This window comes from Theobroma cacao, chromosome 1 (genome assembly GCF_000208745.1).
Source record: "Theobroma cacao cultivar B97-61/B2 chromosome 1, Criollo_cocoa_genome_V2, whole genome shotgun sequence".
NCBI classification, from domain to species: domain Eukaryota; kingdom Viridiplantae; phylum Streptophyta; class Magnoliopsida; order Malvales; family Malvaceae; genus Theobroma; species Theobroma cacao.
The window spans coordinates 457,663-471,209 of record NC_030850.1 but is presented as its reverse complement, the minus strand read 5'-3'; the positions used below and the strand labels follow the sequence as shown (position 1 = coordinate 471,209).

Genomic DNA, 13,547 nt, shown 5'->3' with positions numbered 1-13,547 from the left:
CCACCCCCCCACCCCACACACACACACCATAAAAAATAAAGTTCAACCAGGCTGCATCTGGGTATTTATTGTGGATGGGGCAGGCTTTTCCCATTTTGCAGGCCTTGGTCGCCAGGCATCAGGGGAGTTGATGAATGTGGGCCTTCTATTTAATGCATTCTCTTCAGGAATTTAAGATGTCCGTCGAGCAGGAAGAAGGGAAATCCTGGTGCCACATCAGCATCAACACATTGTTTAATGGAAAATCCCCATCACTCGAAAGTCTTAACCCTGGCGAGGACGTGGTGGGAATGTGGGATCATATCAAGGTTTAAACAAAGGAAAAAAAAATCTTATCCAGATTCCACAGTCCAAACATAATATATTATAATAATAAATATAATAATGTTGTTAAAAAATTACTGAAATTGTCTTTACGATTAAGTCCATTGTCAACTTCTAATTACGATAAGAACACGACGTTAAAATAGAATTGAATTGCATAAACAGATAATTTAGAGATTAAAATATTATATCTTGAATTTTTCTTGCAATGCAAAAGATTGTGGTCTTGTCGTATGATGTTACGGAGTATTTAGATTTACTTTTCAAGATCTCTTAAATCTCTTTTCCTTGTATCTCATGTTGAGTTTCTACCCTTTGATGTCCTAAAACTAGGAAGATCAAAAAAGCAACTGGAAAAAGAACACAAACTCACCAGCTCAGCATCAGGGCAGTTGAAACTCGAGGGCCAAGATCTTCTTCCCCTCTGGAAAGAAAAAATTCAACGGTTGAGCTCCCAATGTCACCAAACTCCAAAAAGCGGGACCCAGCATGATGTGAAAATCAGGGGCTCGGGGAGGGGAGTCACGTTTACCCTGTTCCACCATGGAAGATGCTTTGGAATATCCTCTGAGCTCTAACAGAGAGCGATGACATTTTTTTTTTTCCCCTTGTTTTTCCAAATAAGACAAAAGACTATTTCTTTGATGTCTGGAATCCGATCCAAATAACTACGCTTGTCTTGGCGTGCATTAATTTCCCTCCTTTATATTTCCCCCACAAACTTTCTTCTCCTTACGAAAACTGCTTCTAACCGAACTTCGTTTTCGTTTCAGAAACTAATACAAACCCCAAATTTCGTAATGTCGTCTCAGATTTCTGAGTCTGATCAGGAACAGCTCATCCAGAAGCTCGATATTTTCAAGATCCACGGCAAAGATAAACGAGGCCGCAAGATTCTTCGCGTTACGGGGAAATTTTTCCCTGGTAAAAACCCAACTTCCCTTTGCGTTACTTTCCTTGTTTTTCTTGTGGTGTTGGTTAAGATTTTGCGTTTCTTGATGATTTGGACGTGGGGTTTTCTTGATTGATCAGCTCGGTTCTTGAGCGTTGAGGTTTTGAAGAAGTATTTGGAGGAGAATATATTTCCGAGGTTGGGAAAGAAGCCGTTTTCGGTGCTGTACGTGCACACCGGGGTTCAACGGAGCGAGAACTTTCCTGGAATCTCAGCCCTTCGATCAATCTACGACGCGATCCCCGTCAACGTCAAGGATAATCTCCAAGCCGTTTACTTTCTGCACCCTGGCCTCCAGGCTCGGCTCTTCCTCGCCACCTTCGGCCGCCTTCTCTTCAGCGGCGGGTAATAATAATAATAACGGAAAAAAATAAAAAACCGTTGCGTTTTTAGGCGCATTTTTTCATTTTCTGTGCTAACGTGAGTCTCTAATGGATCGTTCGTTTTTTTTCGTGTGCGGTAGGTTGTACGGGAAACTGAGGTACGTGAACAGGCTCGATTATCTATGGGAGCACGTGAGGAGGAACGAGATTGAGATTCCCGATTTCGTGTACGATCACGACGAAGATTTGGAGTACCGTCCGATGATGGACTATGGGTTGGAGAGTGATCATCCTCGGGTCTACGGTGCACCCGCGGTTGATTCACCCGTCTCCATGTACTCCATGAGGTGCATCTCGTAGATGCTACAAATAATTCTTCCTTACCCTTTTTGTTTTTGGAGTGTGATCCTTAGCTTCCAGTTTGTGAATATTTGTAAAAAAAGAAGAAAAAAAAAGGATGAATCTTTTGATAATGTGAAGGCCATCTTTCAGTGTAATGGGGAAGAATTAACGATCGGAGAATGTTTCTAGTACTACCCCAATGATTGATTTTTTCTGAACAATCAAAAGACGACAAAACGAAATTGATTTGCAGGATGGAAATCCAAGGGTAGCTTCCTGTGCTAAAGTAGTTTTTTTATTTTTTTTTGTTTTCAAAACTGTATGGCTGCTGATTGGATGAATGTTATTTCCTACCAACGTTACCTGAAAAATAAGAAACAGGAGATGAAAGTGAGTACTGAAAGACATGGGAGAGAAGCTTCCTATGTTCTTTTCATGGCTGTATGTCAGCAGTCGGGTCCAGCTCTTGTATCATTTTAGGGTCCACAGCCAGCTAGGGGAGGGCCGGCCTACAGCCTAGTGCCCTTACCTACGAGAAAAACATTTTGGGTTTTGGCAAACTTGGCACTGTGTAAACCGAAAACTTTAGCAGTGTGCCTGCCCTTAGTTCAACCCCCAAACCCCGGAAAGAAAGAAAGTTGTTGAGTAATGGAGATGGTCACCCTTTCCAAAGGAGTCAGAAGCATGTCCTGATAATTAACACATGAGCAGGCTAGCAATGGGGGACTTGCGATGCTTTCGACGGTGAAACGCAATGAAATGTAAGTAACAGAAAATCTTGGACACTCAACCCTACTGCAACCTCATTCTCTTCTTCATATTTGTCTCTAGGCTTTTTGGTGAATGCTTCTCTGATGCATTTGGTTGAGTTTCTTTTGACTTTCTGTTGTTGACAAACTGTGAGAAAGATGGAATTGTGGGCAGCTTAGTACTTGGCGAAGGATTTTGCAGAGGCAAAGCACTTGCTGAAGTCTCTAACTCAATGTTGCCACAATGTTGTTCACCAATAATTTCTTTTTCTCTTTGAACAAACTTGGTTGACGCTGTTAAAGGTGGATTTTCCTTACGCGTACTGTTCTCATGGGAAGTGGTACCGGTAGCAACCCGATTTGTTATCTCGACAGAGCTTGTGGTTGATAGCCACCTTACCGTGCTTGCCACTTGAGAATAATAAAATGATTTCCCGCTCTTCCCATATTTCTTAAAGCACTCACTTTCAAGGAAAGTTGAAGATGCTTCAAAATCGACCCTGCAAAGGAGAATTCAAATTTGAGAATCTCCCATAGTTGATTTCCTTCTGAGAAACAAGATGGCGATTCTAAGAAAACTTAATTCTACTAGTGTTGTTGGCTACATTGTGTTTTTGACCATTACAAGGAAAAATCTAATATGCAAGTGAAAAGGTGTACATACTTCAAGTCACCAAGCCGCTGATGGGCCTGCTTCAGGGCATCTAACAATCTTTGCTTGCTTGATTCTCTCAGCATTTCGGATATGGCATTTTTGTCAGGTTTATTGGTCTGTTCAGAATAAAGATAATGTGCACCGAAAAGTTCCAAGTTAGCTAATTTCAAAAACCACCAGGCACAGAAAAGATCTAACGTCTTTAAGAACCAGATTACTATTTGGTCATACTTTCTATTTTCAAAGTAATTCAGTCTCAAATTTGAGGATGCATATATTACCAGTGGGCATTTTCCCGAGAAAGCGTGCATAAAATGCATTAAAAAGAATAGAAGTCAATGAAAACGTATAGATTCATGCTCAACGAATACACAGTTAACTTTCTAACCAAAACCATATTTCCCATATGACTGGACAAAAGACATGCAGAACAAACCTGTTTATCAGGGGCTTTGTTCTGATAATAGTTCTCTTCTGCACGCTGCAAGAACTCAATCTTCTCATTTATCCCAGATTTTTTCGAAACTTTGCATCTGGATATGCTCTTTGCAAGCTCAAATCCATCTGGAAAATTAAGAAATTAAACAAGTAAAATGGTAAATAAGATTTAGATTGCCTTTTTTAGTTTGTCCTTTTGCATGAGGTACACGGGCCCCCTAACTAATGCTGATGTTTATCACAAATTCATTTACCGTCAGAATCAGATATATCCTCCTCAGAGCCACTTGCTTCATCATCATGATTCCAGAATTCTGAGAACTGGGCATTATCAATGGCATCTGTGGAGCTGAATTAAAAACATATGCATGAATAAACTCATAAGGCTCTGTGCAAATTCCAACAATTTAGGGAAGTCTCTATTCTTGATTCATAATGCCAACTTCAATTCATAAAAACAGCAAATGTTTGCTCATATCACAAGAATTAGAGAGTAGTTAAATCAAAAACCAATGATGCATCATTTCAAGCATATGCAAAACTACAAAGAATGAATTATAGTATGATTGTTTCAATATGCATAAGAAGAGAAAAAAGTATTGAGTAATTCAATCTTAAGGAAGACTTCTTAAGAGGAGCAACAGCAATCTATTTGAAGTACAAGATACAGTATAACTGCCAACAGATTGCTTGTGCAGTCTTGTCTGATCTTGTTTAAACACTCTGTAACTGCCAAATTTAAAGTGAATGCAGAAAAACTTTTCAATAATTGATAGCCCAGCATATTTAATACAATAAGGGAGAAAACATTTACATCCTTTCTTTGAAGCAAGGTTAAAGGCATACCTGCTCATTAAGATTCTTGAAAAACCATTTCTCTGCCGAACAGCACAAGCAGATGCGAGCTCTTCCAGACACTTGGTGATAAGGTTTGGATGTTTGCAGGCATCACATGATTTTTTACATAGCAATGCAGATACCTTTTAAGCCAATGATAATAAGTGGTTTTGCATCAGTGTTGATGGGGGAAAAGCAGCCTACTATTGCATACACATAACATGCTTTATTACAGATTCCGTTACCTCTTCCCCAAAGCTCTCAAGAATCTTTTTCCTACGACATCTGGAACCTTCACAATATTCAACCATCTGCATGTTGTGTGCGCTTCAATTTCATGAAAAATCAGTAGCAAGAACATATTGACCAACAAGACTTCTACTGACCAGATTAAAATCAGACATTGACTTTTTTGAAAACCCATGTTGTGAATTTGATGATTGCAGTTTCTTGCTCTCAGCACTGCTAAGAATAAATTCCTGTCAAGTAGTTCAATATTATAAATAGATAGATTCTAATTAAAAACATGCAAATCGAAAGCAATCATGATGACATTGTTTTAACTGATGACCAACCATCCTTTTTCGATCATCCATTCCATAGTATAACAAGCTTCTTGAAGGCAATTGGTCACGACCAGCTCTACCCGACTCTTGATAGAAGGCTTCCATTGACTTCGGGATATTAAAATGGCAAACTATTCTGACATCCTTTCTGTCTATGCCCTAGAAACATTAACCACAACAAATTAGTGGCATATGATATTCATCAATTCCCACAATATTCCAATAATCAAAAAATTTAAGAGAAATTCTTCATTGTTCAATGAAACGATTAGTAATGTATTAGCTTACCATTCTGAAAGAACACTACTATGTGAATAACCATGCGCGTACCAGAGCAGCTCCAAGTAGAATATAAAAAGAAAAGAAGGAATTCATCACAATCTCAGGTAAGTAGCAAGGCAGAGGTAATTAAAAAAAGTGAAATAGAAAGGCACACTACCTTTAAGATGTCCTTCCACTGGATATCTATTGCCAGTTTCTTGAAATGAGAGTTCTTATTTACAGCCTAAGTTCACTATTACTGTTTAAACTATTCTTTTCAACAGTCTTTCAAAGATGAACAAATTAGTGCATCTAAGTATGATGCAAAGAAACCATGATAAGCTGCTTTCACTATAATCCAGTCAGAGATCTTCAAGGAGTGAAAATGCAATATTAAGTAATTTTTTTGATTAATCATACCCAAAAGCTACTGTGGCCACAACAACCTGTATCTTGGAAGAACTCCAATCATCTAAAACAGAGCTCCGCGATTTATTATTTAGCCCTGCATGATAGGCTGAAAAAGAAAGGTGAAAGTAAAACATATCATGTAATATAGGTCAATGATGAAGTTCAGGGAAGTAGAAGTATCAGTTACCAGCACAGGAAATTCCATTTCTGGAGAGATGGGTGGACAAGTCATCACAAGTTGCCCGTTCAAGGCAGTAAACAATTCCACAGACATCCCCAGCAGATTTGAGCACATTACACAAGTCAGCATAACCATCATCCAAAAGATCTTTGTATCGAACTGCATTTTGGAGAAATCATCTTAGATGCACAAGAATTGCATACAATTCTCTATCTGAAGATAAATTGTCATAAAAATAAAACTAATTGAGTATAAGCAAATACAACACAAACAAACTTGTGAGGGTAAAAATGTGATCTTAATGCCTAGTACTTGTCATTTGCATCATCAAGTCAAGCTTAGTACTTACCTTCATAATATATATTTGGACGGTTGAAAGATGATTTAAGGATTAAAGGGTTTTGCAAGTTTAAGGAGTCTATCACATCCTTCTGGACTCTGCAAAATGAAAGGAAGACCAAGAATTTATTTTGTAAATTATTTTGCTCTGCACTTCATGAGAAAACATCTGCTAGACCATTGGAACATGATATTCTCCCTTAGGAAAGCAAAAGGTATATTACTACACTCACTTAGGAACAGCAGTGGCAGTCAAAGCCAATATTGCTACATCTGGTAGACTGTTCCTCAAAGATGAAAGCTTAGAATAGCTAGGCCTACAATATTACACAAGCAAGAAAACAGAAAAAATATATCAGAGACCTCCACATAAGACTTTTAGCAATAGAAAAGTCCTGATATAGATGTATATCCCAGCAAACGACATGTGCATAGATCACATATGAAAATTAAAAGAGTTAAAGACACCTCGGCAAATGACATAGATTGAAACATGAACATGTCACACATTGACTACATATAAAAAAGAAAGCATAAATTCAGGCTGAAGATTAATTGCTTTCTTATACAGCAATTGACACAGATAACTAAAAGAAACATTTAATCACACGTACTCAAATATCTTTCTTTTTAAAGTTGAAAGAAAAGAATCAATTCTGTCTCATGGTAGGAGTGATCACAAACCTGAAATCGTGGCCCCAAGATGAGATGCAATGTGCCTGAAATTTTCACAAAAGATGTGACCTTATAGGCAAAGATTTAAACTTCTTGTTAAAACAACTCCAAATTCCAGATAATAAAGTCATAAAGACATGGGACTTCACACCTCGTCTACAGCAATGAGATTTAACAATCCTCTGCCATGAATCTTTGTCAGCTTTGACATAAACCCTGAAGTGGCAATTAACTCGGGTGTCACATAAAGCAAGCGTAAAGATGGTTGTCCAGAATCAAGATCTTCATGAATCTGTTTATTAGAACAGAAACATCAATTTTTCAGAAACATGAAAAAGAAAGAACATAATAACATGCTCATTACAACTAATCTAGTTTTTTGTAAAGATTAAAACCAGAAAGATGTTATTAACCAAAGGCTTCCCAGTACCAAATGAACCTCAAGCTTAACAATCAGTGCCGAACTTAAATTACCTTGTTCTTCACCTGTGACGTTTGAGTTGAGGAGAGAAATTCAGCAGCAATTCCTTTCTCTTTCAATGCCATTACTTGGTTTTCCTAATAGGCAAAAAAATTCCAAAAATTAAAAATTTCGTGGAAGTAAAAAGACAAATTATGCTAGAAGAAAGCTGCAATGTACTTACCATCAAAGCTGCGGATGAAATTGGAGAAACAAACGGAAGAGCAATATCCCTCCCACTTAAAACCAATGAAAAATGGGAAAAAAGAAAGTTTTGCAAGTTAAAAATTCCTTCAATAAGTAAAAGAAAAAAACAAAATCAAATAGAAGAAATTCATCCACCTATCAATGGAGAAACGACGAGCACAATTCCCGTTTTAGCCAGCGCAGGGATTTGATAACACATTGATTTTCCTCCTCCAGTCGGCATCAGACAAAAACAATCTCTTCCTGCAAATAAAAAAGAAATGGTTAAATTCAAAGAATTTTCGAAAAAGAAAAAGGAATCAGAGATGAAATTAAATTTTCTGTTTAAGCAATACCTGATAAAACGGCTTCGATGGCTTCCAACTGTTTGCCTCTGAAATCTGGATGACCGAAATGCCATCTCAAGAGCTTAACCAAAGCTTCTTTTCCACATCCCCGCTGCTTCTCTTTGCCGCTAAGGTTTTGCACCGGCAATGGCGACTTCTTCATTTTACAATCTCTGCTGAATTCCAGCCTCGTCACAATTTCATTTTCTAATAGGTGATCACCAAACGAATAATATTATCTGAAAAAAATAATAATCGAATCGTCGAGTTGTTTTTTGATGTTCACCTGAAGTCGAAGTAGGAGGCCTTCGAAGGAAGCAGAACGTACAAGAGTTTTCAGCTTAACCGCTGTCGTTCCATAACCTTGGGCATTTTTGGCCCGCTGCAAATCAATTTTGGGTCTGAGTACTGGGTGGGAAGCCCACTGTAATTTGTGTGCCAGGTCAGCTTCTCGTCGACGACAGGCCCATATCTTTGTCGGCCCTTTTCGACCTCTTGCCTTCCCTTTCCTGTAAGTGTTCTGTCAGCCAATTTCATAGCGAAATTAATTGAATATCGAAGCACAGAATTCAACTTGCTTTTCTTGGATAACAGGTGAACTTCTCTTTTCTGGTTTCTTAATTGCAAGTTTAATCATTTTTCTTCACAGAAAAGAAAAAAAGATGACATCTTCGACGAAGATATTCAACTCACTACTTGTGGACATTTCTTATTTAAAGCTAACATTTTTTTGAAAATTCGCCTAATTTAAGTGATCTATGTACCAAATATTTAGCTGAATATAAAGGGTGATATGCTATGAGTATGGATGACTGAGGATTATTCATGTTATTTGGACAGACATGGTTTTCTTGTGCTGGGCTCGACCTTCTCCTGAACAACAGAAATCTTGCATTAACAAGTAAATGATAGTGCTAGTTGACTTTTGAATCTTAACTATGTTTATTTCTCTTTCCTTCTGTTTTCCTTTTTGGGGGTGAAATTACCCAGTTTTCTTGTGTAAATTATGACCAGGTCAGGTACATTCAACTATGACACCAAATATAAAGGAGCTACTGCTAAGCCTGTGTCTTGCATCAAGGAAGATAAGGAGCTCTCCAAAGATGGTTATTTAGTCAATCATGCACGTGTTTTAGTTGGTTCTGGTCTCCAGACCTATGAGAAAGGCAAGGCAGCTCTGCAGAATTGGAGGTTTGTGGTTTTTGTACATTGTTTTTGGCAGATGTAGAGAACTGTTACTGAGAGGACTATCCTAGTCATATACCTTGCTACTTTCTGCAGGCATTTTGGATTAAATTGGGCATTTGTTGATCCCAAGACTCCGATTCAAAATGGGGTGAAATTCTGTGTTTGTGTCAAGGAGTTTCTACCCTGGGTCATGATGCCTCTCCAAGTGGTGTATGTAAAGGAAAGCAAAAGTGCTAAGACTAAGAAGGCTGTAGCCTCCTTTGGTTTCGGTAGTGGCACCTTACAAGGTCACCTACTGGTTAGTGCTTTATTCTTCTGATTTTAATTCTCAAACATGAAATTGTAATGTTTCCTGAAGTTTGCGATGGTTTGTTGTATGTATGAAGTGTTTTTTCTGCCTCTGCAATCAGTTTCTATTGTTGCTTGGTTCTGCATATTAGATAGCCCGATTGATGCTAACATGGTTTGGAATGTCTGCTGGAAATCAGGCTGGGGAAGAACGCTTTTCTATTGAGCTGGACGAGAATGACCAAGTGTGGTATGAAATACTTTCCTTCTCAAAGCCTGCTCACTTTCTATCATTTATTGGTTACCCATATGTTTACGTGAGGCAAAAGTATTTTGCTCATCAATCTGCCAATGCAGTTCTGAACCATGTATAGCAACAATGTATATGGAATCACATATTTTTCATTGCTCTTTCAATATGATCATTTGTTTCTTGAATTTTTTTATTTGGGAGAAAGAAAAAGAGGTACTTTAGTAGTTTTAGGCGACTCAAGAATTTGAAAGACTTTGAACTTAGGAGCTTGTAACTCCCTGAAATCTTAATGACTTTCTGAAGGTGTAAAATCACTTGTCATTGATGGAATAAACGATTTTTTCCTGTTTTCTGATATACTTTTCTGAGAAATATAATGGTATAGAGCACACCTAGGACATCTTGTGATTTGTAAAGTTGCAAGCAAACCGTTGTTAGTGGAGATCCCAGAACTTCCTTGCAGGAGGTGGGCATGTGCATAAGAAATTTCATCAGTCATCCTATACGGAGCGTTGCAGCTTAGGAGTGCAATCCCAACTCAACAATCTAAATGCTTCCGCAAAGCAACTCTCCTATTTTTACAGAGCATTCTATCCGGCATATCGAGATCCTCCACATGATAAAGAAATCAAGAACCTAGAGGTTTGTCGAATCTGCATGCATTGCTTTGCAAAATTTGAAGAAATGTCATATTCATACATAGCATAGGAATTCTTTGTTAATTTCATCAGTAATCAATAATTAGCTTAACTTCCACGTGGCTACAGATTCAACACAATAAGTTAAATGCCTCGGAAAAGGTTTTGATCTGCATAATGCATTGATTTGCCCGATTAAATCTTAGGTTTTCAAATAAATTCACAATGATCATTGAGATGTTCACGAGGGATCTCAATCCAAGGGAGGAATGAGGACCTCTGGGTCAATCCTAATTCCAGGACCATGACAAAGTATAACTACAATGCTTGTTTTTGGTTGAAGTCAGAGGTGAAGTCATATCCCATCGAATTCATGAAACTTGTGACAACTTTGTTTTGAAACTTGATTCTAGATGGACACATGATTGAAGCATCCTATCAAGCTATCTGAAGTCTAAACCCACCTGATGTAAGCCATTTTCTCAATCAAACAATAGATTAGGTGAACGATCTGAGCCATCTAATATAAAAACCAATCAAACTTGAAATTAGTAATCAAAATTATTCAAACTGTTGGATTCGATTTGATTAAAGGCTCTCATTCTCCTCAAAGAATGCATATAGAAACAAACGAGATACCTAAATTAAAGAACTTAAAATTAAAATAATGGTCTAGAAAGATACTGTAAGAACTTGTAATATGATGACAAAGCGGCTGGTACCTCACTAAAATTGATCGTACACTTATTTGCAAAATACATAGGATCCCATGCAATTATTAAATTGAGAAGGTTGATAACCTCTAGTCATGGTCTTTGTGAGTACAAAGAAGTCTAATCCATGGCTATTTGGTTCATGCTTGAAAAAGACGATATGGAACATCCCAGATTCTATATCCTTTGTGGTTACAAACAAAGTGATACAAACATGTGAGAATAATGTCAGCGGAGTTACTACTAAACGTTAACCCCAAGCAACTGACTAAAATTCATGGGCGCCGCAAGCGATTCTGAGGCACCAAATAGAGTTAGGGCTGCCAACTCGGAAGCTCTCTGTGATGGATGAAACTGGTCCCAGAATAAGTACTCGTCGCGATTTGCACAGAAGCTGGCCGTTTGATTGCATTTGTAAGTTCCATTTCCACAGCAAGCTGCTGCAATGTTCCTGAAACCTAAATAAGAAGTTGGAGAGTTAGGAAAACTACTGTTATTCCTCTCTATCTCTGGTTTTTTTTTTCTTCAAAAAAGTGTAGATGATTATAAGCTTACCAAAGGCTAACATATCTTCCATCATAGTAGTGGTCATCAAATACGTATTCCCCAGTGAATACCTTATATCTTGGACTGCAGAGCTAAACTGTTTTAACAAGGCTGCTACTTCTACATAGAAGGCTTGTGCAAACTGTTCAGCTGGTTCGAAACAGCTACCATCTTGAGTGAAAACAGCGCGAGCAAATGGGGTGCACCCAATCGGTGGAACAGCTAAAATGCCAAACGTTCGGGCTCCAAGGTCATACAGAGTCTGACATGGTAGAGCAACAATAGATGCTAAATGTAATTAGCTTTCCTTTCCAAAAAAATTTCAACCACAGTTTAGGCTAAGTGTGTCGAACCTTTAAATGGTTTTCGTATGTGGATAACAGGGTGACATTGAACTCCGGGATGGACATTGGTGGTGTGGTAAGATTAAGCAGGTACTCAAGGATGTCATTGCTTCCAATGCTGATAAGAAAGAATGCTTTCGAAAGAATCCTATCAGTTGCTGCATCGCTACCCGTCATGTTTGTGATATTCGAACGAACGGTTGAAAACTGTTTAATCTGGTCCTCCAAGGATATAACCCTATTCTGCAGATGATTTTTCTCATTCAGGGCAGTTTACAAGTAAAAAAAAAGAAAGGAAATCAGTGAGAAATCAGTAACTATTAATGGAGATTCCTTGACGATGACCTGCATATGTTAAATATATATTTGTGATAATTAGTGTTTAAAGAGGAATTAGAGATAATATAATGGAAAAATGAAATAGCTCACGAATTGTGTCTGTCCAGTAGTGTTTATAATTCCCGATCCTCCAGAAGCAAAGTTGGCACCCTGGAGTATATTCTGCTTGAAAGTCGACTTATCATTGAGAAGGTAGAGAAAAGGTGGTGGACTCCTCTTCCAACCCAACAGTCTCACTAAACAAATTAAACATGTCATCAATGAAGAACTGATATGGTAACGTAAAGGAAACGAAAATGCATGTCAGTCCGCTAGCAATGAAACAATGGTGGATTTGTGTGAACCTATTTCATCAGCAGTGTTAAGGCCGTTGCTGAATCTCCCCGTTGGCACCGAGTAAGGGAAATCGATACCATTGAAATAGACGTCTGCCTTTGCGAGGCACTCGGGTATGAAGACATTGGTGCCAACATCAAGAGTTGAGTCTCCGAATATGTAAACAGCCGGTGCTGCTGCCTCAGCCTGGAGCAGGGCCAAAGTTACTGCAACCGACACAAAAGCACCAAGAAAATATGAAGTATACCTCTTTGCCATGAGACCGCGGCTATGTCGACGCAGGTTTAGACTCCTTTCTTTATTGTTTTTTGGCCTCTCAGGTACCTTTATGAAATTAAACCATGGGTTGACTATTTATATTGGGAATGTTGTACGTGAACAAACAAGAAAAGCTAAAGGTGTCGTTGTTCCAACCTGTCAAAGACTATGATCATCCCGGCGGTATTTCCTGCGTAAATGAGTCTACACTCCCAAAGGGAAATGATTCCAAATGAAAGTCCTTTATTTTAAGAACAATACAAAGAATATAAAGCAAATGAGTTAATTTATTAGACAAGGAGAATTTTGATAATTCTTTTGCTTACCAATAATTTAATTCCTATCCTTTGCCAAATTCATTCGAAACCATGCATTTCTCTTTGGACATTTTTAAAAATAACCTTTAAAGATAAAATATTTTCAAAAATAACTCTCTTTGGACAAAATTACTCTTAATGAAATTACACACTATGATATTACACGTCATGTACAAAAATATGTTACACGCTATGTGTAAAAATATGTGACATGCCATTATTAGGTTGTTACACATTATGTACAAAAAAATGTGACACGTCATGTACAGAAACATGTAACA

The 13,547-nt window shown here is 38.0% G+C and overlaps 4 protein-coding genes across 5 annotated transcripts; 2 read left to right on the top strand and 2 right to left on the bottom strand.

Annotated features, from left to right (window-relative positions):
• On the top strand, positions 872-2,215 carry LOC18610690 (ganglioside-induced differentiation-associated protein 2). Its single transcript, XM_007046505.2, has 3 exons — positions 872-1,248; positions 1,357-1,621; positions 1,740-2,215. The coding sequence occupies exons 1-3, from the start codon at positions 1,125-1,127 to the stop codon at positions 1,957-1,959; spliced, it is 609 nt and encodes a 202-aa protein (XP_007046567.2). The 5' UTR covers positions 872-1,124; the 3' UTR covers positions 1,960-2,215.
• On the bottom strand, positions 2,333-8,362 carry LOC18610689 (ATP-dependent DNA helicase Q-like 3). Of its 2 annotated transcripts, XM_018127367.1 has the most exons (20): positions 8,333-8,362; positions 8,056-8,219; positions 7,856-7,963; positions 7,698-7,705; positions 7,528-7,611; positions 7,205-7,345; positions 7,063-7,097; positions 6,612-6,695; positions 6,389-6,477; positions 6,046-6,198; positions 5,868-5,964; positions 5,475-5,478; positions 5,196-5,345; positions 5,007-5,099; positions 4,866-4,931; positions 4,630-4,763; positions 4,038-4,132; positions 3,782-3,909; positions 3,355-3,461; positions 2,337-3,190 (listed from the first exon to the last, which is right to left on the bottom strand). In XM_018127367.1, exons 2-20 carry the CDS (start codon positions 8,207-8,209, stop codon positions 2,734-2,736), a joined length of 2,187 nt encoding a protein of 728 aa, XP_017982856.1. In that variant the 5' UTR covers positions 8,210-8,219; positions 8,333-8,362; the 3' UTR covers positions 2,337-2,733. The 2 variants fall into 2 exon arrangements, with proteins under 2 accessions (XP_017982862.1, XP_017982856.1); XM_018127373.1 differs by lacking the exons at positions 8,056-8,219; positions 8,333-8,362 and having other exon boundaries at positions 2,333-3,190; positions 7,698-7,752; positions 7,856-7,928.
• Positions 8,378-10,132, top strand: LOC18610688 (UPF0548 protein At2g17695). The gene is made up of 5 exons (XM_007046502.2): positions 8,378-8,640; positions 8,887-8,947; positions 9,061-9,237; positions 9,328-9,532; positions 9,723-10,132. Exons 2-5 carry the CDS (start codon positions 8,889-8,891, stop codon positions 9,894-9,896), a joined length of 615 nt encoding a protein of 204 aa, XP_007046564.2. The 5' UTR covers positions 8,378-8,640; positions 8,887-8,888; the 3' UTR covers positions 9,897-10,132.
• LOC18610687 (GDSL esterase/lipase At5g33370) lies at positions 11,087-13,128 on the bottom strand. The gene is made up of 5 exons (XM_018120024.1): positions 12,700-13,128; positions 12,446-12,591; positions 12,026-12,259; positions 11,682-11,934; positions 11,087-11,584 (listed from the first exon to the last, which is right to left on the bottom strand). The coding sequence occupies exons 1-5, from the start codon at positions 12,947-12,949 to the stop codon at positions 11,370-11,372; spliced, it is 1,098 nt and encodes a 365-aa protein (XP_017975513.1). The 5' UTR covers positions 12,950-13,128; the 3' UTR covers positions 11,087-11,369.

Excerpts from the sequence above, each read along its gene's own strand:
- LOC18610690 (XM_007046505.2), top strand. The coding sequence starts at position 1,125 with ATGTCGTCTCAGATTTCTGAGTCTGATCAGGAACAGCTCATCCAGAAG. Across the intron at positions 1,249-1,356 it reads TACGGGGAAATTTTTCCCTG|CTCGGTTCTTGAGCGTTGAG; the intron begins GTAAAAACCCAA and ends TTGATTGATCAG. Across the intron at positions 1,622-1,739 it reads CGCCTTCTCTTCAGCGGCGG|GTTGTACGGGAAACTGAGGT; the intron begins GTAATAATAATA and ends CGTGTGCGGTAG.
- LOC18610689 (XM_018127367.1), bottom strand. The coding sequence starts at position 8,209 with ATGAAGAAGTCGCCATTGCCGGTGCAAAACCTTAGCGGCAAAGAGAAG. Across the intron at positions 7,098-7,204 it reads ATCTCATTGCTGTAGACGAG|GCACATTGCATCTCATCTTG; the intron begins GTGTGAAGTCCC and ends TGAAAATTTCAG. Across the intron at positions 5,100-5,195 it reads TGGATGATCGAAAAAGGATG|GAATTTATTCTTAGCAGTGC; the intron begins GTTGGTCATCAG and ends ACTACTTGACAG.
- LOC18610688 (XM_007046502.2), top strand. The coding sequence starts at position 8,889 with ATGGTTTTCTTGTGCTGGGCTCGACCTTCTCCTGAACAACAGAAATCT. Across the intron at positions 9,238-9,327 it reads GCAGCTCTGCAGAATTGGAG|GCATTTTGGATTAAATTGGG; the intron begins GTTTGTGGTTTT and ends TACTTTCTGCAG. Across the intron at positions 9,533-9,722 it reads CCTTACAAGGTCACCTACTG|GCTGGGGAAGAACGCTTTTC; the intron begins GTTAGTGCTTTA and ends GCTGGAAATCAG.
- LOC18610687 (XM_018120024.1), bottom strand. The coding sequence starts at position 12,949 with ATGGCAAAGAGGTATACTTCATATTTTCTTGGTGCTTTTGTGTCGGTT. Across the intron at positions 12,592-12,699 it reads TAACACTGCTGATGAAATAG|TGAGACTGTTGGGTTGGAAG; the intron begins GTTCACACAAAT and ends TAATTTGTTTAG. Across the intron at positions 12,260-12,445 it reads CTACTGGACAGACACAATTC|AATAGGGTTATATCCTTGGA; the intron begins GTGAGCTATTTC and ends AATCATCTGCAG.